The 24,789-nt window shown below is 40.8% G+C and overlaps 1 protein-coding gene across 2 annotated transcripts in view; it reads right to left on the bottom strand.

The window, feature by feature from the left end:
* AK8 (adenylate kinase 8) overlaps positions 1–24,789 on the bottom strand; it is a 73,726-nt gene that overhangs the window by 32,058 nt on the left and 16,879 nt on the right. Inside the window, exons 5-10 of one of the 2 annotated variants that reach the window (XM_041406393.1) lie at positions 21,702–21,770; positions 15,829–15,910; positions 14,257–14,328; positions 13,471–13,671; positions 10,646–10,777; positions 8,324–8,413 (exon numbers count right to left, since the gene is read on the bottom strand). In XM_041406393.1, coding sequence (XP_041262327.1) covers positions 8,324–8,413; positions 10,646–10,777; positions 13,471–13,671; positions 14,257–14,328; positions 15,829–15,910; positions 21,702–21,770 — 646 coding nt within the window. Of the gene's footprint in view, positions 1–8,323; positions 8,414–10,645; positions 10,778–13,470; positions 13,672–14,251; positions 14,329–15,828; positions 15,911–21,701; positions 21,771–24,789 lie in introns of both variants that reach the window. The other variant, XM_041406394.1, reaches the window with a different exon arrangement.

A 24,789-nucleotide genomic window follows, 5' to 3' on the forward strand; every position in this document is an offset into this window, starting at 1 on the left:
TGGCCCCGGACTGTTCCGGGCTGTCCCGGGCTGTCCCTGGCTGCTCCCGGCTGTCCCGGGCTGTCCCGGGCTTATCCCTGGCTGCTCCCGGACTCTCCCGGGCTGTCCCGGGCTGTCCCGGACTGCCCCTGGCTGTCCCTGGCTGCTCCCGGGCTGATCCCGGCTGTCCCTGGCTGCTCCCGGACTGTTCCGGGCTGTCCCGGGCTGTCCCTGGCTGCTCCCGGCTGTCCCGGGCTGTCCCGGGCTTATCCCTGGCTGCTCCCGGACTGTCCCGGCTGTCCCGGACTGTCCCTGGCTGCTCCCGGCTGTCCCTGACTGCTCCCGGACTGTCCCGGGCTGTCCCGGGCTGTCCCGGGCTGTCCCTGGCTGCTCCCGGACTGTCCCGGGCTGTCCCGGGCTGATCCCGGGCTGTCCCGGGCTGTCCCCGGCTGTCCCGGGCTGTCCCTGGCTGTCCCGGGCTGTCCCGGGCTGTCCCGGGCTGATCCCTGGCTGCTCCCGGACTGTCCCGGGCTGTCCCGGACTGTCCCGGGCTGTCCCGGGCTGTCCCAGGCTGTCCCTGGCTGTCCCGGCTGTCCCGGGCTGTCCCGGGCTGATCCCTGGCTGCTCCCGGGCTGTCCCGGACTGTCCCGGGCTGTCCCGGGCTGTCCCAGGCTGTCCCTGGCTGTCCCGGCTGTCCCGGGCTGTCCCGGGCTGATCCCTGGCTGCTCCCGGGCTGTCCCGGACTGTCCCGGGCTGTCCCTGGCTGCTCCCGGCTGTCCCTGGCTGCTCCCGGGCTGTCCCGGGCTGTCCCTGGCTGCTCCCGGCTGTCCCTGGCTGCTCCCGGCTGTCCCGGGCTGTCCCGGGCTCTCGGCCCCGCACGGCCCGGCCCGTTGGCTGTTCTCTGTCGCCACCCCGCGGTCACGGCGGGCAGCGCAGCCGGTCCCGCCCGGGGGCAGCAGCGGCCGCGGCGCCGCCGAAACGCCGGCAAAAAAATCGGAATTCGGGAAAAACGCGCCCGCTCCGGACGCTGCTGAGGCCTCCTGAAGCCAGGCAGCACCGAAAGCATCTCCGGTTCTACCGGCTTTGCGGAAGGGACGGCAAACCCCGGCAGCGCGGTGATCGGCACGGGGACCATTCCTACAGAAATCCCGTCTCCACTCGCTCGTTTGCACTGCTGAGAAGGGCTTCTGCAAGAATCGGAGCCATTCTTTTAACACAGTAAAACAAATAATGAGATAAAATATTTAATTTCCGCCTCTGACATGTTTTTGCTTGTTAGCATACATTAGAACCAGTCTTTCCTTGATTTTATTTTTGGTTTTTTAGGGTTTTGGTCATTTAAAATAGGAATGAGCTGTATTAAAGTGGAAATGAACTATTTCTAAAGCAGGTACAATCCCAAATTATCGATCATATATAATCATAAATGGGCATTTGTATTTATTTTTACTCCTTTTGTTTCTACAGAGACACTACAGTTGGACAGAGAACAGCTACACTTCAAACCCATTGGACTCCTCATTGCCATTATCAAACAAGTTCCTATTTCCTACTTATTTCTAAAAGCTCAGCTCTGCTGAAGAACACAGTGCAGAATCTGACCTACAAACCCTTCTTGACAGTGATAATATTTTGAAAAAGGAAATAAATTGGTCTGATAAACACGGTGAAAAATTGTGGCTCTTTTTACACCAAATTCTGCTCGTGCTCCAGACCCCCAGGAGTGGGATGGATCCTGCCCTGTGCTGTGTCTCCCCTTCTCCTGACACCTCCCAGCCACATTTAAAAATATAAAAGGATGCACAAAAGCTGTTTCATGTTTTCCTTGTCAGGCTGTTCCGTGCAGCAGCCTGGTTCTGTTTGTATTACACCCCGTGAAACAGAGCCAAGCCCAGAAATTTATGTTAAACTCCAAAAAAATGGGGATGCTTTCAACTTGCAATGTGCTTTTCCTTCTGGCTTTTGTATAAAGCCTCCTATGAAATCTATCTCCACCCCAAACTCAAAACCACACAGAATTCAGGTTAGCAGCCCTTTGGTGAGGAGACAGTGCTGCAAGGAAAGGAAAGGAGCCCCCACTTCCCTAAATTTTAAAGAATAACTGCCAGCAATGAAGATCAATGTTATATATAAAAGATTAATACTTCACATTTATATTGTATTTTGCTGTTTAAATGCCTCTGACAACCACGAGGCCCCAAATGGCCAAGGGCCACATCTTCACTCAAATCCATGAGGGTTTGTGGCACAAATATTGGAATATTGATCCTCCAGCAAGAGCAGGAATAGTGAATATCACTGCAAAACCATTTTCCATAGCCAGGACCATACCCATGAACTGACTGATTATCACAATTGCTCCAGAAAACAACTGCACTCCTCTCTTTAGTCAAATCACATTTATTTTGCCTGGTCTGGCTTCCAGGGTTGGCTTTTTAGGGTGGATTTTTTGGTTGCTTTGTTTTTACTCCTAAGTGGGGTGGTCTTTAAAAATATCTTTGTAGACCAAGGCTCACTCCAGCTCTGAGTATCTGCCAGACATATACACCAACCTGGATTGTAGAATAAAGAAAAATATATTCTAGATTTTCAAGTAAAGGAAAAGGGAATTCTGATCTATCATCTTGCAGTGATTCAACACATGAAAAGGTAAAATTCAGGGAAGAAAATTACAACCTACTGCCTATACATCTGCATTGAAAACTTTCTGTTCTACAAGCTTGCATTTCATATAAAAACATGGCCACTAAAACTGGAAAATAAAAAAACCAAATTATTATGTTCTCTTGACCACCAATTTTCTCCTAGTAGGAAAAAGACTGCTACCTATTTTCCATAAAAAAACCTTTGTAGCAGTCCCAGAGGAAAAGTCAAAAGTTTGACTTGAAAAACGGAGCTACTTCAAAAGCATTGTCAAACAGAGGTGAAGGTTTCTTAAAAATGCATAAATTAAAGCGTGGTGTATTCATAAATATCTCTGTAACTTTACACAGTTTATTTGTGAGCAAGCTGTACATTTAGGGGAGCTATAGAATTGCTGTAAAACTAACTTAAATCAAGCAGAAAATCGATTTGTTTATTAGCTCCTGTTTGGACTCTGTGTGTGCGCGTGTGTGTGTGTGTGCATGTGTGTGAAAAATGAAAGAAAAATGGAGAGTTTTTTTCAATAATAAAAAGGGAGTTGCACTGCAGGGCCCCTAAAGCTTGTGAAAAATTAAACTCGACGGATTCAAACTGTCCTATTTCCACTTCAAAAGAGAAGAGGCACTGAGCTCTTCCCAACTTATCTTCAAACGCCCAGCACCCTAGAAAGTTTCTTTAAAAAAAATAAAGTCTCTAGTTCCCCCAAGCACTGTACCCGTTACTGTAGCTGCTGTCTCTCCCTCTTCTAATTATACCCATGTGAGTCTATTAATCAACTTGTAAATTATTTAGAGAGCCATGCGCTGTCTTCAGCCAGTACAAACACACTGCATGCAAAGGCTTGCTGAAAACCAATGGAGCTCCCAAAGGGTCTCTGCAATGTTCAGACAGCTTGCAGCTCGCCAGTACAGCACTCTTAAAAACAAGAAATAACGCTGAGCTTACCCCCTCAGATATCGAGATTTACTCGTCCTTTCAACTCGCAAACTCGCGGCGAGTTTTTAACAAAGAGGAGCTGCTCTTATTGTCAAATCTGTGTTTCAGGCTCAGTGATGAGAATATTAATTTGATGTCAAAAAATAAAAAATGAAGTAAAAAAAACAAACCCACCCTGAACGCGGCAAAGTGTTTGCAGTGAGACTGTGATCACAATCACCAGGGGACCCCAACTTTCAGAGGCTGCAGCAAAAAGCACCCCTTTAAAACCACTGCAATTTAAAATAAGGGGAGATCTGTATTTGTACAAGTAATAGTTTTTATTAGAAAACAGGAGAAATTAGGGAATTCCAGATTTTACCCCCTACGTGCAGGCTGCCGTTGGGGACAGCTTCAGATATTACAACTTAAAAAAAAAAGAAAAAGGGAGAGGAAAAAACCAACACAGATTGTGTGTGTTCAACTCTAACAGGCTGCAAACAGTGCAATGTTGTGTTTATTCCATGAATCACTTCTCTTACCTCCTGAATCTTCATTTTGGTGGGAAAAAACCCAATCACCCAAACTAATAGCAGTTCTCCCAGCTGAAAAGCAGAATCTTACTGGATTGGGAGTGGTTTTTTCCTTCATGCTGCTTTCCTGTCCTCTCACTTTTCTTGGCTCTATTTATTACAGCCTCACAAACAGATATATTAATTAGCAGTGATCACTCCATGCTATTTCACCAGAGAACTGGACAGACTGACATGCAGATTCCAACTGACTGATGACCCTCCCTATCTTTGTGGTACCCCCAAAATGCTTCTGTGCTTGTCCTTTCATTAATACAATGCAAACATCAGGGATGTTTAGGTGGGGAAATCAAAAATGCTTTCTGCATTTTTTTTTTGTTCTCCCAGGGTATCAAATTCTGACAAATTCTGAACAAAGATCATGTAGATGGAACTTTTAATGAATGTTTGTCCAGCTTGTCCTTTCATTTATACAATGCAAACATCAGGGACGTTTAGGTGGGGAAATAAAAAATGCTTTCTGCATTTTTTTTGTTCTCCCACAGTATCAAATTCTGACAGACATCTTTAAGATGGTGAACAAAGATCATGTAGATGGAACTTTTAATGAATGTTTGTCCATGTTTTCAGTGAGACATGTCCAGCCCTCCTCAGAATCGGAGCAATCCGAGGACAGGAATTCTGTTTAAAGATCTCCTTCAGGCCTGTGGGGTCTCATCTGTCCAGGGAAGGGCCCAAATCTATGGAACTGCCTCCTCAGAACATTTCAGAAAGAATCAAACAACATAAATTAATTGATGGCACTTGTCTTGCTGCCTGTGGGAGGGTCCTGGCCACTGCACTCACCTCTTACTCCATTTCTTCCCAGGCTGCCCAAGCCAATGGTGTGTGCTGAATTTAGCATTATTGACCAAGAGTTAATCTAACTGGAGTTAGAGACCAGAAGATTGGTTTTAGCCTCCAATGTTGGTGATTTTCTGCCCAAGTATAGTTAATAATAACTACCCAGTACTCAACGAGACCACAACTTCCTAAAGGAACAATCTCTGCATTTCAGACTGGTTGTCCAAAGAACAACTCAGTGTTTATGACAGGCAGAAAGCTGTCAGGTTACTGAACTTATCACAAAAAATGCATTTTTCAATATCGAGTGTGCACCTAGTGTAGACTAGAATGTCCTGGGAATTAAAAAATTAATGGGCTCAAAAATATCTATGCTGCCTTCATTAGGTAAAATAAATCACCATACACAAAACTGAGGATTTTGACAAAAAGCAGGTCTTTATGAGACACCAAACATTAGAAAATATAGACAATGGGAATACTGGGTTGCCTTTTGGGGTGAATAACAGAATTGTCTGGGCTGTTCCTGGAATACATGGTGTATACACAAAGCAGGAATACAGGAAAAACAGCACAAAGAAAGTGGATGGATCCTAAAGCCATGAAGAGATGTGGGTTAGCCAAGCAGAGCTGGAGCAGAACAGGCAGTGGACAGCCTCAAAAACCCAATAATGAGTCAGCTCTGAACAGGCAGGGCTTTGAGCCTCGTTACTGCACCACAACACGCCCTGTTGGCACATCTTAAATGACTAATTGTATGCAATCAGTGGTGTCCACAAGAAGGGAAACACGCTGAGATCAGTCCCCTGGGGAAGCATTTTAAGAATATATGAGGCATGTCCTCAAGATTTTATGGCACTGCTTTCGTTTTGACAAGTAATGATATGAGAACAACATTTTTCCTGGTCTGCCTTTGGTTCCCCTGCTCTGTGGAATGTCACTTGCAGGATTCCCCACCCACAGGCACAGCTAAGCTTCTCGACAACCAGAAATGCAATGAAAAGTTTGAAGTTCTAATTGCTTTTCCACTTCCAAAACTGTCTGCTATTGGCTGCGCTGAGTTTTTGCAAGTGAGATTTTCTGGGAACTGACTGCAGTCAATCATAGCAGGAGAATCTTTCCCCTGTTTTAACCTGGGCTGCAGCAAGAGAGCAAAGATGCAAAGGTTCTTTGCCCACCTTTCCTCTTCAGTACCCTGTGTTATTCCATTTTCTCCAAGCCTCTTGTGAGGGCAGTAATGAATTCTTGTTAGTGTTTACTAATGTAAATTCATTCTTTGTTATCCCTGGGAGAGGAGGATTAGCAAAATGACAGAACTTATTATTTCTGGTTTTGCTGGATGATATTTATCTTTATTCAGCCCTTAATTTTGTGCTGTGTCCCACCAAATAAAATATATATGTGCATATCAGCAAATCTAAGGCAGAATTTTTAGCATAATGCACAGAAATATAGTTATGATCCCTATTAATATTCAGAAGTGTTCTACAGCTTTATCTGTGCATGCTGTATTAAAAAAAAATTAATCTAAATCTGAAATAATTTCTAATTTGGAGAAAGAAAGGAATTACAACTTCAATTTCATTTTCCTGAAATGAAAGCAGCTCCCTTGGACTAAGGATGTGCATATTTTTAGGACTGGCTAAAAATTATGATCTGTGCAATTATTTTACTCTACTGGGAATGCATCTCCTTTAAGGAACTTTAATGGTTAAGATGGAGTTTATAAAACACACAAAGAACATTTTAGTAAAGGAAGCTCTTAAAGGAGCTATCTTGGAATAAACAGATCATCCAAACTCCCATCTCAGCCATAACTGAAATTTAGAGAGTGAGGTATTTACAGTCCTCCTCTCCACAGAGAAGAGCAGACAGTGGAATTACAGCATGCACATAAGATTCTGAAATTAATGGATACCATGAAAATCAGGCTGGAGTTTAAAAGGATCTCCATGTGGGAGTTAAACTGCACTCAAAACCTGCCACATCCAGGTCAAACCAGATCACACAGGAAGGAATTATTGCCACACCTGGAGACCCCAGATCCCCTGCACACCATACTCTGAGCTCCCCCGCCTTTGAGTTAAACTCAGAAAATCCTCTCCTAGATCTCTGTGCCCATTCCAGAGGACCCAAATTTCCCCTGTCAGGCTGCAGAGATTCCTGCTGTGCATTCCCATGGCTCCCAGAGCAGCTCCCAGCAGTGTGGTGCCTGCCCTGAATGCACTGGGCTGGTGACTGAATTCGGGATAAATGCAATCCATGCACTGGAGTTCAGAGCCAAAATCCATTACCCTGTGGCTTGATAAAGGGATGGCACCCCCAAAGCTGCAGGTTGCCAAAGATCTTTTGGAAAAGTCCTGAATCTCTGGGTTTGCTATCAAGGGAACCTTGATTTAACCTCAGTTAATTTGAAAGGCTCATGTTTCAGAGCTGTCTAATTCAGCCTCAGAATTAAGCTTTTGTGCAAAAAACAGAAGAGGTTTTCAAGCTTTTCACCTTACCAAATACATTTTTTTTTTTGCTAAAAATAAAGGACAACAATGATTTCTCTTTGCTCTGAGGGGCTTTGCTCAAAATTCCATTAATACTGAAGTTTAACTGAGATTTCCCCATCTTCAGCACGATTGTCTCCTGGTGTTTGTACCACTGGAAACCATTTGGGCTGTTCCCAAAAGTTCCTCTTCCAGGCCATTGCAATTGGGCAAAATAAACATTCTTCCAACCCTCCTGCAACATGATTTCTCCTCTTTAATTACAGATATTCTCTGATTTCTAACACCCAGCACACACAGACAGCAGGGCAACTGCAACAGACAGACAGGTTTAGCTGCTGTGTCAGGAGCCCAAAGTATTTTTGATTTATCTGAAATCCCTGCAGAACCTTCCAAAAGCAAAGTATACTCAATATTTGTTGTGGCAGTCCCCTCCCACAACTAAAAATGCTGATAGAAATGAAGTACAAAGAAACTTTAAGTTTAAAATATTTACATGAAAGTAGAGGAAACTATGGCAGCATTCTAAAAGTCAACATCCAAATATAAAATGAAACACAATATTATTGTGCTTTGAAAACAGTTTGACACAATAGTGTGCTTTAAAAACAGTTTGAGCTGATACCAGATTTTTAATTTAGATTTAGTTAGAGATTAAAATATGGAATTCAGATTTCAGAATGTGCACAAGAAATCTGAACTTTGCTGGAACAGTGAATATCTGCTTTGAAGATATTAAAAAAACCCTTAGAAATCCAAGTTCTGTTACACAGTGTTACAAATCCTACGGAATAAATGGAATTAATTGACTTTCAGGCTACTCTGATTAGAATCTGACCAACAAAAATTCACTCACAATTTTGTTTTTGCTACATATTTGTTACTACAGTGTAATTAGACAACAATGTGCCCTACCTGGGCATCCACTGTCAATGTAAGGCTTAACGAGTTCTCCAAGTTTTGTGTTGTCTGCAACAGCTTCCTTTAGCAGTTGCCCACAGCAAACTAACAGGAAGGAAGAACAAAAAAGACACAAGGTTAAATTTTAAAAAGGAGGCAACAAAGAAAAGAAAAGAAAAGAACCCAGAAGCTGCATACTGGAATAAGGTCACTGAATAAAATAAAAGTTGTATGTTTTTTGAGTTTGTTGTTAAGGTTTGGTTGGGTTTTTTTTTTTTTGGCCAAGCAGAGTGAAAAGCAAGGAGAGTGAGGATATGGAATGAAAAGAATAAAAAAAAAAGAATATATTTGGCAAAGAACACATTAAAAATGGAGAGAATGATATTAATCAAATATATTTCTGAAATAACAACTCAAGGGATTGCTAGTGGCTTTCACTTTTTATAAACTTGTAATTACTGAATAAAGTTCCAGCAGCTGAACAGCATCTGAACCACGCTGCTGGAGGTGCAGCATAATGCTCAGCTCAGGAAGGGCCTCCCTGGATCATTTAATGATCATGTAAGGGTTACATTAAAAAACTGTGCTAATGCAATATTATCATTGATTTCAAACACACACAGAACACCGGGAGATGCAGATTTCAGGTCTGAGCCAGGACAGCTGCACATGAAATATTCCTGGTTTGGGCTTGGAGAGCAGTGGCTGCCCAGGTGAGGGAGGGAGCCAAGACATGGCGAGGTCACACAACAGCAGAAATCCTGGCTACAACTCTAATTTGGTAAACATATTAGCTATAATTCCCCCTGGAGATTATTCAATTAATAATCCTAAATTGATTCCTTTCTTGCTGGAATCAATAGCACTGACAGGCACTGCCTTTGATGGGAGAAGATGGAGCCCTTTAATCAGTTTATTGCTGTTAATCACACTGCCAGGCCAACAGGAGTGAGAACCCCCCCAGCAGTGCTCCTGGGGCAAAGCTGATAAAATTCAATGTTTAAGAGACAATTTGAACAGTCACCAGTTGTCCTGGAGATGCAAATTCATATTCATAATAAATAGTGTAAAAAACACAAGAGAAACTCAATGCACAGACCCCAGTTTAAGACACCTAATGAGTACACACTCAATTCAACCAAATTCAGGAGACTATTTAAATATAGATTTAAATTTTTGAGCCTGAGCCTAATGCCCAATGGCCTAACAGAAATTAAGTGTATGCTGAATATTATTCTGAAAAGTGATGGTCTTCCAGCTCTGTATTAAACACTTAATTTTTCTAATATTTGGGTTATAGAATACTTAAAATAAAATTCAACATATGGGTAAAGCACTGGTAATGATTTTCAGTAAAAAGAGCTGCAACTCTCTCATAGTGTAGTTACTTTAGAAGAAAAAAAAATGCAAATTTTGACCTAGATGGAACACTATGAAACATGCAGTTTTAGAAAAAAAATTGAAAAAAATTCAAAAGGACAATAATTTTTATTACAGTCAAGCATGATTTGTTTTTTTTAAACCAAATACACAATTAATAAGAATTTTCAACAGCTTTGAAAAAATCAACAAATATTTAGTTTTTCACCTGATATTTTAAAATACAGCAATGGCACAATAACTGACAGCAGAAATATTCCATCAGAACTGCCTTTTGCTTAACTAACATGACGTGACTAATCAGCAAATTTTACAGCTACCAGATATTTGTTTAAAATAATTTATGGCCACTCCACTGTTAGAAGACATTATGAGCATGGAAAATACTGCACTGATGCTATCACCAAGCTGCACTTTTATATACAGAACTTCTTAACATTTAAATGCTAATCATGAACAAGTGTCATGCAGAAATTTTTTTACTTCCTTTACAGGAGAAAGATGATGCACTTTTAACTACTTCCTTCATTTTCTCACACATTACTAGAGCTGTGCAGAGTCTGAGACCTCACTACAGTTCAGAGTGAATTCTATTTTAAAAGTGCCCCAATTTTGGTCAGAGAGCTGAAACTGAAATCATTACTCATGATCCACTGATCCACAGAAGAATTCAGAGCACTGCAGGAGTCTAACAATAGAAAAATACAGATGTAAAAGGTATAAAAAATGATGAAATGATGACTAAAAATACCTTAGAGCTGGTTTGTCACAGCATATATACTTGGTTTACACTTCTTCATTCAAATACTTCTCACTTCCCTCAAAGAATTGACATCCACAGCAACGGACAAAGAGAGACATTTTATAAGCAGGTAAGAAAGACAGACAGCAAAAGATAAATGATCAAAAAGAGACAAAGGGGGAATTGAGCAAAATGCATGTTTACTGAGAACTTACTGTTGACAAGATCATATTTCTGAGCTATTAGTGCTGCCTGCAGGCTCTTCCCACTGCCTGGGGGGCCAAAAAAGAGAATCCGGGGAGTGAAGGGAGCAGCAGATCGGTGGCGGGTTTGGACAAAGGCAAGAACTGCAACAGGGGAGAAAGGCAAAAAATTAACCCATTTCTTTAAAAAAAATAAATATAATAATTAACAACTCTCTTCTTTAAAAAAAAAATGTTGATCATGATTTATTTTATCACTGTAACATCCAGACTCTGCAGCCAAAATCAGGACGCTGATATAAAACTGTCCTGTCAGCAATTTACTCTGAGGCATTTTAGAAATCTCACTATCATTACACTCCTCTGTCTTTCATCAGTGCCTGTCAAACCATTTTAAAGAGCAGATTCAATTAATAATTGCTCTCTTACCATGTTGTTTTTAGCAGAAGTAATTTTTGCTTGATAGCTACAATTTTACCATACAAATTATAGAGGGCTGTAATTACATTTAATACTTTCTGCAGTTTCTGAACAAATATTTAAGTGTAAAAACTTGGGATGTTAAATTAATGACATTTATCCAGCTGTGTGTGATTAAGACTCCTAATTACAATATTATAGACTTGTAGCACAGTGTGTCATGACACTGCTCAGCCTTGACAACACAGAACTGAGTGTGGATGTTTTATTCTTTTACTCATCCTTTTTGTGTAACTTGTAAAGAATATTTGAGCTTCTCTGCCTGATTCCACTAATTTGTTGGACACCATCCTCCTAAATTTTGCTTCAAGCAGGAAATAGCACCTTCAGGTCATCCTGCAGGTTTGGAAAGACCATGGGACATGTGAAGCATCACCAGCATTGTCACATCAAAGAGACCTGGACTTGGTTACAATCCCAAAAGAGAACCTGAGAGGTCACCAAGAAGCCAAAAGATGTCACAGCACTGGCAGTGAGGACAAATTGGGATTGTGTTTGGACATAGCTGTGCCCATTTGATGGCTGAGAATGCCAGAGAAGGGAGCAGCTCAAGCCATACAGGTTTTCCAGGGACCACCCAAATGCCAAAGCTAAACTTTCTGGCACTGATCCCACCTGCCATGGTTGGCCATGCCCAAAGCAGCAAGGACACACCTGCACAGGCTCTGGTTCCCCTGGGATTGCAGTGGATACAACTAAAGGTGAGCCCAGATGAGCTGCAGCCTCTGTTTTTGTGAGATCTGTTCCAATAAAAGACTCTCTAAAGAGTCCTTTAATAAAAAAAGAATTTTAGGCTAAGGAATAGGACAAGCTTAAACATGACTGTTTGTATGAGTCATAAGCTATATTAAAAAGCACAAAAGGACTGGTGGGGAACACCCTGAGGATCAGGATTTCAGGAGCCACTGTCATCACATTGCTCTGTACCAACAATTTTTCAGGAAACCCTCCCTTAGACACTTTGATATGATTAAAAAATATTTTCTAATAAAGAAACACCTCCAGCAAACTCCAATTTCTACATAGCAGCCCTAAAGTATGGAGAAACTAAAGCTGCAGCCACGTGGGATTGTATCCATGTCCTCCTGCAGAGCTGGGATCCTGCACTGCCCAGCTGCAGCAGGTGTCATTCCCACATCAGGGCAGCAGCAACTGCATTCAGGTCACAGCATTTTATAATTGTGTGGAACAACCCACAATACTGCTCAATTTTAGGAGACATCTCTATTTTTTATTTTTTTTTTATTGTGTTAGCTGGGGCAATAAAAATCTAAGCAAAAAACCCTGGAAAATCCTACTAGAAAATAGTATTTGCTGCATGGCTTCCTAAACCCTGAGTATCAGCTACCCAAGCAGTGCTCCAGTTATTCTGAACATTTTCCACAACCCAGTGTATTGAAAAGCACAAACATTACAGGCAAAGCACCCTGCTTACAAATGATGCTTAATTTGCAGTAAATAACCAAGTTAATTAGGAGTAATGATCCCCTAGACAGTCTCCACATCTAATTATTCTTTTAAAAAAATCTGGCTGCTTGATGCACTGCAGAAAAAAAAAGATCTAGAGAGGATTTTTTCATTCCAGTTTTCAATTTATCTCACTACATTATTAATTAATAATAATTAATATTCAGGCACTCACATTTTTATTTACAATTCAAGGCATGAATTCTTTATGAATGATGATATGAACTTTTAAATTTAATTAAGTAATTTAGAGGTAATTAATGTGGAAATTCAGAATATAAACTTCCTACTTGTTTATCTTAAAAGTGCAGCACTTGTTATTAAAAAAAAAGACCTTTTTGAGATGCAAAATTACTGGGATATCAGAGATCATCTGCAGACTGACAGCTACAAAGTACATCAATTGGTCTTTCTGGCAGTTTCCTTATTCTCTTCTAGAAGGATCAACATTAAAAGTCAGATTGCATTACAGTCAAGCAAAGGCAAACAAGAACTGATGAACAGGAAAGCTCCCAGCACAAACAGCTTTTAAACAATGAAATGTTCCCAGCTTTGAACTACTCCTTGTTGCTCTCAGACTTTGGAAGGTACTGGCCCTTTGGGAGATGAACAATTGAGCCACAGGGCTCCCTTTTAGAAGAGACACTCACAGAAATGATGGTGACATTACTGAGTCAGCTCTTCCTTGGCAGAACTGTGAGCTGAGAATTTCCAGTTATCTGCACTTACTCCAGTAAAATAATTACCAGGAGCAGCCCAAATGCTGCTCTAGAGAGAGCACAACTCAGCTGGGAGCCATCTGTGCTGCCTAATCCTACAAAGTGACTCTAACAGCCAGGAACCAGCCCTCAAACAGGACTTTCTCTACTTGCCACAAAGCTCACATTTACCCTGAGAGAGAACATCCACGGAGGGCTGGTCTGCATTGATGGATTTCAGAACTTTCTGGTAGATGTGGAAAATCTCGGGGAAGTTTCTGTGATATTCCAGCAGCTTCTTGGACACCTCCTGCTCTGAGAGATCTTCTGGTTTCACCAACCTCTGCTGCACCTGGGGGTCACTTGGCCAGTCAAAGGTTGTGTGGAAAACCTCTACAGGGAACATGGTTAGGAGCTAAGAGCATGAATTAACAGGCCTCTAATTAAAAATGTCCCTCTTAATTTCACTCCTCAAAACATCTTTTATCAGGATTTTATCTTGTGATGTCAGGATTTTATCTTGTGATGGATGATTGATGATAAAACTCAACAGACAATACAGAGTCGATTTGACAGTTTATTTTATTTAATAGAAATGCTTTTATTTAATCTAATAGAAATTATTTTATTAACCCTAAAAGCATCCTTGCAACTCAGAAACAAAGCAGGACCTAGCAGAGATGCACAGGAAAATTATAAACTCACATGGACAGATCTAACCTTTAAATATTCTGTACTGCCACAGTCCACTGTTTGCAGGCTCAATAGTGAGCTTTTTATTTCATTGTATTTTATTGTGAAAATAACACAATATGAACAAATACCATTTCCAAACAGCTGAAATTTATAATTACAAATTCCTACTAGTTCTTAAAGGGACCCCATTTAAATTTTAACCCCATTAGCAGTACTACAATGGTTCTGGGACCAAGCAACACTGCAGTCTGCAGTGGGGGTCAGGAACAAACAATACTGCACCTTGTGTGAGGGGATCAAGCCTTTTCCCACCACTCCTCTCAATCAGCACAGTGTCTGGGGCATAGAGCATAACTAGGCAACAAAAAGGGAAAAAGGAGAAAAAATTAAAAATGTAGCTCTTGTTAATTATTTGCTTTATTCCCTGTAACTGTTCAGATGTATCCTAATATTAAAGGTGGCTGAATTTATCTTGAGCTCATTTAATTTCCCAGCATTCTCCCTGCAAATATTTTACTTCACTTTTCATCAGAATTTTGCTTCACCTACTAACCAATACAGTGGGATAAAATATCCATGAATCCAGTACCCATGGGCACTAACTGTCCCCATTATCCAAAAAACATCACCAGCAGCAATAAAAAATTGTCTCTGGAGCCTCAGACAGAAGTTCCCACTGAGCACTCAAGACTGATTCTCTTCTACACCACAAATATTACTTTTCACCCAGGTTCTTTGGTAGTGAGACCCGTGAAACTGATTTTTTTTAATATATAACCTCACAGAAAAGTGTTCAAACTTGATTAGAAAGCTTCAAAAGAGGAAGAACCTGTCAGTTCCCTGGGTTGCTTTCGGCTAATCATCCTTGCAGTTAAACACTGTAATTTAATTACTATTTTCAGTGAATTTGATTACAGGTTTCAAACAAGTTCTTTTTATGACTTTCTTCTTTGTATTAAATGGCTTTTTCAGGCACTTTTCTCCCTATTAAGGTACTCACAGACAGTAAATCTCATCTCCTCTCAATCTTCTTTTTGATTAACTAGACAGACTGAGCTGTAAGATTCTCATTCAGGTCTTGGTGGCACAGATATAATTGTGAGCAAAACTCAACTTCAGATGTTATTAGGTATATTAAAAATACATGCAAGTACTAGACATTAAACATTTTTGCCTAACTCTACTGCAGTGATTCTGAGTTCTTCATTAACAGTTGAATATCATCCAAATCAAATCCAAAGTGACAATTCATCAAGTTGGATAAATTCTGTTCACTGTGCACTGGCAAGCTCTGCATTTATCATTTCACACTGCATTCCACACAATTTTTTATATTCCAAATAGGTCCTTTAACTACAATTTGGGACAAGTAGCTTCTCCTGTATGGCAAGGGCAGCTGTCAAGGTGTGTGAAACATTCCACCCAAAACCAGCCAGAATCCAGCCCCACTCTGAAAGGTCAAGCTTAAAATCATCATGTTTCCACTTGGTAAAATTTACATTCTCTAATTCAACAGAAGCATAAATTTGTGTTTAGCACATGAGGAACTGGTTTAGTCTGAGGATAAATCTGATTTTTAGAGATGGAAGTCAGGAGCAAAGCCACTTGTAGCTGCTCAAACCCACTTGGTGTAGGGTCTGGAATTTACAGAGCTCTGACGTGGAAGGAGAAAAGGCTGTGAAACACAGGGCTTAAAAATCTCCCAGGTTACCTCAGACTTTCAACCCTACTGAAATATTCTGCTGTCTGGTGACTGTCTCCAGCATTGATATTGAATTTATTGAGGATTTTTTGAGACAAACCCTTCTAGTCTTTCCTCCTGGATGCAATCACACACAAACTTGTACTGCTTACCAACATGCCTAGGAAAAATGCCAGATGATTGCAGCATCCATGCCTGTTCCTGATTTTCAGGAAAGCCTTCCAAAATCCATCCCTATTGAACAAAAACATGAAACAGTTATTGATCCTGGAAGAGAAAAAAGCCAAAATTCATACTAAATCTCAGTGCTGTTTACACAAAAATTATCTCATTCTGATCCTTCCACAGCACAGTATTTCTCATGGATGCTTGTGAGAGAAGAAAGCAAACATGGAGCACTGATATTTTTGTGAAATTCATGCACTGATTCCACTGCCACACAGCAATGGGAACTTATGTATTGTAGCAATTTTTTTTTTCATGTTTCAATCTTAAAAATAAAAACAAACCAACTTCTATCTCAAATAAAAACAACCCAAAACAATTTCTACAGTTTTGAAATATTCAAAAGGATACTAGCCCACACTGTGTATATATATATTAAAAAAAAAGGAGCTAAACAAATCTAAAGACAGATTTAATGCCAAGAATACTGAGGAAAATATGCATGCTTTCATTATTTTCTTAAATTATACAGGAAAACTCACAGTAATGGAACCAGCGTTCCCAGAGCTAATGAAGCAACAGAGCAAAAGAAAGAAAAAAGAAAAAAGAGCCTTTTGCTCCCTTAAGTCCTTGTTATAGCCAGCTAAGTGTTGGATTGAGCATCTTTAAAAAAACATTTACAGATCTGTGAAATACCGACGGAGAGCTGCAGCCTCGCTCAGTTTTTGTCTGATGCAGTATTTGAAATCTAATCCACTTCCCAGGCTCACATCTGAATCTTCTGAGCTCTCCCTAATTTATCTGTCAGTTGCCTGAGCACACAAGTCCTTGCTGTTCTATCCCACCCCTCCAAATAACTTTGTGATACCACAGGAAATCTGGGAGCCATCTTCGTGCTGAAATAAAGGAGATATTTTAATATTGCATTAGCTGGCAATCATTCTCAGCTCCCATATAAATCTGGTGCTCTGTCAGGGAGGGGTCCAAAGGTTCTCCAAGTATTTCAGGGAAATCTATCTCCAGGACTTCTGTGGGAGGGAATGGGCCATTCCAATTACACAAGAAAATAGAGCAGACTATTTAAAATTCCTTAATTAGCCTGGTTTCAGGAACATGTCATCCTGCTGACAGATGTAGAAAATACAAGACTCAAATAACTGCAAGCCATTTTTGCCACTCCCAGTGTTTGCTCTGCCAAATTAGAATGAACCACTGGCTAGGGTCACACAGGTGCTGAGAAATCAATTTATCCCTTGGGACTTGCAGAAGGCAAAGCTGAACAATGTTCGTAGTGCTATGCCAGGAACTTCAGCACTAGTTTGGAATACACTGTGTACAAAATACATATATATATATAGGGCCAGATCTTCTAGGGAGAAATGGCATCTGAGGTCTGATGGCAAATAAATCAACGCCGATTTACAAAGACTATAAATCCGGCTTGTTTTCTCCACTCTGAGTGCAACATTTTTGGAAACTATAACAAAACAAATTAAAAAAGCTCCAAAAATTGCCCCACAAAACCTGAAGTCACTGCTGCTTATGGCTCAAATCACATAATGTGCAACAGGCAGTAAAAACAATACTGTAACAATAACCAATCCCTACTTTTAACAACCCACAGCAAACTTCAAGAGTTTTACACACAAATTTCAAAGGTCCTTAAAACAGGCCATAAGCAATTTTACAGCGAAAAGTTTGGGCTGTTTAGGAAAACAAAGCTCAATAAATAGCTCCCTGCAGAAAATATATTTTAAGGTATTAAACAAACGCAAAACCAACACACAGTACAAAAAACAGTGAGCATTTTGGAGCTGATTTCCAAAGGTCTCTGAGTTGCAGGGTATCAGTCAGTCCCTAATTAGAATATATTATCCATCTACTTGACACTTCAGTGAAATGTCTATTCCAGCACAGAGCTGCAGCTTTGTTCAGAACAGGTTTATTGATATTCTGCTGCATTCCCTCTCCATACCCCCAGTGGCTCGGTTCTGTTTTATCACACATCAAAAAGGCCGTATGCTCAGGGCACCCCATGCACAGCTCGGAGCTGGAGGTCTGAACAGCTGCAAGTAGTGTGCTATCACAGGAGGGACAAGCTCCAAGCAGATGTCACAGATAAAATAAAAAAAAAAAAAAATTTAAAAAAAAAAAAAAAGGGAGAAAAAAAAATAAAGAGTGAAAAGGGAGTGTGCAAAAAGAACGGAGCAAGAGGAAGGAAGACACAGCAGAGCAAGACCTGACTTACAATATGCCTATCATGCTTTATGCAAACACTGGTCTTTTTTTGCCCTCCTGACTGTCATTAAAGTGTAATTAGTAACTTCACATGATAAATTTGTTGCTTTAAGAAGCCATCTATTTTTGATTCTTGATAGCAGTAACCTTCTATCCAGGCGTGGATTGCACCTTATCACACCAAGGCTGGAACAAAGGGTAAAAGTGAGAAATTCCATGGTGCCTGCACTCTGTTGGTCACTGCTCCCTCTCTTCCAGCTGGAACCTCCCTCCTGTCCCACATGAGCCCTGCAAACAGAGATTCTGCTGCTGCCTTCATGCCAGGTGAGCTGCTCCTGGGAGACCCAGGCCATGCTGGAAAAGCAGCAGCAAGGATGCACTTTCAAAGGCATCACTTTCCTCTCCAGACATCAGGAATCTGGAGAAAAGGAATTGCTCAAGGTCATTCCCAAATGTAAATCTCTCTGCTTTGCTGGCAGTTCTCTCAGTTATGATATCAAGCCTACAGACTTTCACACTTTCCACCACCATAATAATGACTTGGGTATTCAAGTTCCCTCCTGTTATTTGACCTGTACATCCTCCACATTTTTGTTTAAATTACCAAATCCAAAATTGACACTGCCTTTGAATAAAGAAAAAGAATCAGCAGAAAGAAATAATGCTGAATTATGGGGCACATCAGGAAAAAAAAATCTTAGCTAGAAGCAAAAAGGTCATGAATACAGATGTTTTTAGGAAAACAAGTAACCACAACAGTTTTTCCACATTATTATTCAGTGGTTTTGAATAAGTATTACAAGGTTTTCACTGCCAAATAAAGAAAGGGGTCAGGAAATAAGACATACACCAAAAAATAATATCACTAATGTCTTTTCCAGTAGGGATCTAAAATTCTGGAGATTTTCAGAGCACAGCAGACATACTGACAACCCAGCTCTTGCAGCCCATCAACATGAGCAGTATGAATGATGGAAAGTGCTCAAACCTTGCCAAATTTCCCATTGAAAGGAACCTCTTATGCCCCACATGAGTTCTGTCAGTGGAGTGAGGTGCAAAGATGTTTTAAAAAGTTCCATTCTTCTCAGAAAACAGAAAATGTGGTGAACGGGCAGATTCTCTCCCTGGATAAATCTTTGCACCATCACTTTCTTTGCATGGAGTTTCACAGGGAAAACATTATTAACTTCAGCTAACAAGGTAAAACCAAACAGAACCAGTCAAGGTTAAACCAAACAGAACCTATTGAGGTAAAACCCAACAGAGCCAATCAAGATAAAATCAAACAGAGCCAATCAAGGTAAAACCAAACAGAACCATTGTTTTCTTTGCCTTCCCTTTCAAGAGCAGCCACAAAAAAATACCAATCTCAGCTCATTCTGCCTCTCTTTGTGTGACTCACTGGCCTAAGCTTGGTTTCTAAAGATCCTGACCCTCCAGGAAGGTGGCTCAGCTCTCCCTCAAACACATCCTGAGCAATTTCTCTCCAGCTCCATGAATTCCCTCCACAACCCCAGCAGGCAGAGGGGCTGCAGCCAAGCTGTGCTAACCCTGCAAGATGAAAATTCTCTGTATCAGCCTCACAAGTGCCAGGCTCTAACATAATGTCTGCAATAAGTTTCCTGTGAGTGCTGCAAGACCTCCCCACCTGATCCCTCACAGTCCTGACTAGGTTTGTGTTACAAGAACACATAACACAGGGCCTCAGCAGAGCTGTTGATCAATAAAAATGTTCTCCTTAGAGAATGCCAGTGACATCTATAAACCTGTGAGTGTCAAAACAACGGCACAAAAAATCCTGTATTCCTACTGTCAGTGGGATGAAAGCTGCACAATTAATGCCAAGGCAATGACACCACAAGGAGAAATAAAACAAACAGCTGGTGGTACTGTGGTCCAACATGCTGCTCCTAATCTGTGAACATTTTCAGTGAAAACGTGCTGACTCATGTTTTGAAAGAAATGGCATAAATCTGGTCAGTGATGTAAAAACCCTACAGCATTAATTCTACTTTGAGTTACACACAGAAAATACTGCACTTAAAATGCATAGATCCCCTTTCAAAGGAAAAAATAATTTGTGGCCACTTTGTGTGTGTCTATTTATTAATGTAAAGGTTTTTAATAAGCATCACACCTTTGAAAAACAAATAATGTGTTTTTCCTAAAACCAGTTGAAACCTCAGCTGGGTTGATAACATCCATTTCATTCTTGCTGAATGTCAGGAAAGCTTCATAAAGGTTTTTTTCCCCCCTGGTTCTGTAAGACACCCAGCACTGATTCAGTGCTGCTGGTGACAACAACAGGAACATAAAATGCAGGCAGGACTCTGTGCAGCTGTTGGCATTTTAACCACCTTGTCACCTTACTCATACATGACCCAATACTTAAAATAACTCACTGAGAGATCCTTCCCTCATTATTGACAGGAGAACGAAAGCCATGCCAACAATCATAGAAAGCACAGGGAAAAAAATATGGAAAATAAGGTGGATGCAGCCTGTGGAGAGCGATGGATTTTGCTTGTACACTGACAGTAAAACTCACTTTAACAAACACTGGGAAAAGTAGCTGCTGAAAACATACGTTCTTTTAATCAGGGAAAGAGACCCATCTGGAAAAATAAGCATTTTTGAGAGGTTTTAGAGCTCTTGTTATAAAAGAACTAAAAATACCACACAAATGAACAGGACAGCATACCACATGTGGTTTTATGCAGGTTCTCCTGCCAGCTGAAGGGCCTAGGTCCTGTGTGCATTTATTACAAAAAAAAAAAAAAAACATTGAGTGCTACTAGATAGATAATCTGGAGTGCCAAGTAACTATAGTGAGTTAAAATGAAGTAAAATAGCTCAGCTAAAAAGACCTTCAAGGAAAACCAGACAGACCCATATAATTCAAGCACAGTGAACAGCAATACAAAAGTTTAATTCTACTTGCAAATTCAACATTAATAGGTCAATTATAGAGTAAGGTCTGCAGTGTTTTATGAAGAAAAGTTGATGCTATTTAGGATTTCTGCTAATCCCTTTATTTTTTTGTTCTAAAAAAATTGTTTCAGTCTCCCAGATGATGAAACATACAGCAAGAAACATGGGATGCCACAGATTTGAGCACAACTAAACCTATTCAAGCTAAGAGTGAAAATATTAATTATTACCCAGAAGACAATATATTCAAATGCAGTGTTTCCTAAGAGAGGAAGAAAAAAGAGACACAACAAGAAAGAAATAAAACTGAAATTAGTAACATTAAAACTCTTTTCCTCCCCTTTCCTCAAGAAGAGCCAAAACCTTAACAATATTGATTTCTATCTATTTTCTGTTTATCTTTTTTGTCCACTCCATCTCTGCCAGTTGCCCCAGGCAATCAACAAAGCTCTGCTTGTTCAGCCTTTGATCATCTCCGTGCTGGAAGATTAGCATATGCATACTCTCATTCTCCCCTTTATCCTGTTAATAAAGCTCCAAACTCCCTCCGCTGATGTTCAAGAAAGCAACCAGCTCGGGAGCCCCGATGATTTGCCCCCATTCCCTGCTCTGCTCAGGACTTGGAATGCTAAATACCAGGCACGAGTTGTGTAAGTGCTTATCCAGCAGCCCTCTGAGGAGCAATTCTTACTTGTTTGATGCAGTCCACGTTTGACAGACGTTCCTGGATCAGATTGGCCCAAAGCGCGTTGGGAATTTTCTAAAGAAAGAACAAAAAAAACCAAAAAAAAAAACCAAAAAAAAAGGCTGAATATTCACAATTGAGTTCAAAAGGAATTTTGCCATGCAGGCACGTTGTGGTTAAAGGTGAAGTGAGATGTCTTCTTGGAAATAAAGAAATAAATAATTCTGTGCGAGTCCTGGGTCATTAACATGAGTTAATGACAAAGAGTTAATAAGGGCACAAAAATCAGTGTTAAAGGGAAGCTGAGCACGGAGCATGAATATCCATGGGGGTTTTGCACACTGACATGGAAGCAGTGCCAAGTTGTGCACACTGACACACACATTGGACATCAGACCTGCAAAGGGACCCAGAAGAACATCACATCCACAAAGCATCCTTTTAACCACAAGGGTCTGACCCCTGACTGCTCCATGTGACAGAGGGCTCAGCTCTCATCAGGGACCTGCCAGCTCTCAGTGACACAAACAGAACCTCAGACACTGAGCAAACATCACAAAGAGCCTGATTTTCAGGAGGTTTGTTTCATAGCTTCAAGTAACTCTCATCATCCAAAAGGTTTATTTAAAATATATTTTACAGTTGAACTTAGTAAACTCAGGACTGTGAAATGGGATGGAAACTGCATCTGCCAATATTTTCAATATTTTCAAATTGCTGTTTAGTTCTGTGACTGCTGCTTTACCCATCTCTAGAGATGTTTTGTAAGAAGGTATTTGCTGTGTGACAGAAGAACAAAGTTCCTATACAGATCAGCACCCCTCAACATTTAATTTGATTTCCTAACAAGAAATCAGCAATACTCTCCCTTCCTTCTAGTAAGAATTTGCTCCACTAGCTTGTTAATTTAGGCTTTCATTCTATGCTGAACTTGGTTAGCCAGTTTAACTCAAAGTCTAAACTTCTGCCCATGCAGCTCATAACAGCCATTAATCATTTCAATAAATGGCTTGTCTTATTTATTCTGTCATTATTGGTAAAAAAGAATACTCAAAAAAAAAACCCCAACCTGCAATCAGATCCTCTACCTCCCAATTAAAATAAATTATCTTTCACTTAACAATGTGAGCTTGACTCTCTGTTACCTTTACTTCCATATCCTGTGGTTTCTCATATCATTTTCCTAACCACTTTGAAGGGTATAAACCTAAAAAGGAGTATTTCTATAGGCTGGGAGGGGTACATAGGGCAGGAATCAGATGCTTGTCTGTATTCAAGATAATCTTTCAACATGTTTTTCCAATCTACTTATTTTTCCAATCTAATTGCCACTAACTGTTAATAATTAGACAATTGTCTTTTAATAAGACAATTAATTACATTAATGATCAACTAATCCTGGGACTCATGGCATCTGGAAAAAATATTCTTTGCAGCAACTCCTTTGAACTTCAATTCATACAATGAAACTATCTGCCTGATGATGTGGGAAGATTTCATAAAATCATCTTCACTGGATGATGAAACAATTTCACAAGGAGTGGTGGAAATGGTCCCGCAGAAGGCACTTTGAAGCAGGACGGAGAAAGTGCTCCAGAACACACAGCAGAGCCCAGGTGGCCCAGGCAGGCAGGGTTTGCTTTTGTTTATCTCTTTTGTCCCCAGCTCTCAGTGCCTTCTCCTCACATCAGCCAACGCTGGAGCAGGTAGCAGAGCAGGAGGGAAGGAAATTGCTGGGTTTGCTGAGAGCCAGCAGGTCCCGAGGGTGCTTTGCCAGAGCCTCCTGCAGCCCCTCGCTGCTGGAACCTGTCACCTTCCAAAGGGGCACCACGCTGCTCCCAGGGACAGCCAGGGCCTGGCTGCTCCTTTCATGTGTCATGTCAAACCAGGCTGCACGCTGCTGGGGGCTGCTCTGCTCAGCCCTGCCAAACCAATTTAAACCAAATTTATCCTCGCTTCTCTCCGCGCAGCGCTGTTCTTACTCCTGCCTTTGGAGAGGGGTTTGCTGCACAAAAACAACCAAGGACACACATTCAGGTATTTCAGTGTTTGAGCTCCTTCTGCTCTCCGTGGCTCAATTCCAGTCTCATTTCCTGGGCAGTTTTCCCCCCACCGAGCGGTGGCCTACAAAATCATTTTCAATAGGCTGCTTGCAGAATGCCTAATTATTCCACTAGAAATCAGGATATCTGGTACATATCAGGCAGCCCATTTATAATTTATCTCTCATAAACACATAAATATATGGTGAGCCTGGGAGATGGGATTGCACTTCCCAGAAATCTGCAACAATGGACAGTGACACATATTTGATAACAGCCAAAGCACACCTTACCCACAGAGCTGTCCCAACACTCAGAGCAGGTAAAGGAAAAGCTTCTGTGGGATTTTGGTCAGGTTCAGACCACTTTTCTGGTTTAATCACTATTTCCATACTTGCTGAAAAACCATACCCACTCATGATTAATTTTAAATATTCCATGTTATTTCAGGAACACCATACTTCAATTTCCATGCCTGGTCTACTCAGAGCTCTATTTCATTTCCCTTTCATAAAATTCCCACACTTTTTGTAGGGCAGCTTTTTCAGTAGACATTTTTCTTGGAAGTTTTGGATATATTTGCTCTGAAAACAGCTTCAGCTAAAAATTTCTGGCTTCTCCACATTGGCACCTTGGAGAGAACAGCAATCAAGTTTGAAGAAATTTACTTTAGGATCCTGAGTATCATGAATGTTTAGATTTAGTTTGTTCAGATAAATAAACATGAAAGGCTGGTCTTTTTTGGATACACAAACCTGGAACAGTTTCTTTTTATTCCTTCAGAGCGGCTTACCTTGGAATAGATTGGAATGCTGACCATGCATAGTCAAGGATGCCTTGGATTTATTTTTCTCTTCCATTTTATTTCTTTTTAAAAAGCACAGGGACATGACACAACTCTGGAGCAGTTTTAAGTTATTAGGTATTATGCCAACACCTTAACTGCAATTTAGTGTAGCATTAAGAGCACACCCATCCCATGAACCACAATTACCACGGTTGTTTCAACTTCTTATTTTATCCAGTTAACAGGAAAAGTGAAACATGCAATA

This window comes from Onychostruthus taczanowskii, unplaced genomic scaffold (genome assembly GCF_017590055.1).
Source record: "Onychostruthus taczanowskii isolate IOZ18803 unplaced genomic scaffold, ASM1759005v1 scaffold25, whole genome shotgun sequence".
In the NCBI taxonomy this organism is placed as follows: Eukaryota; Metazoa; Chordata; class Aves; order Passeriformes; family Passeridae; genus Onychostruthus; species Onychostruthus taczanowskii.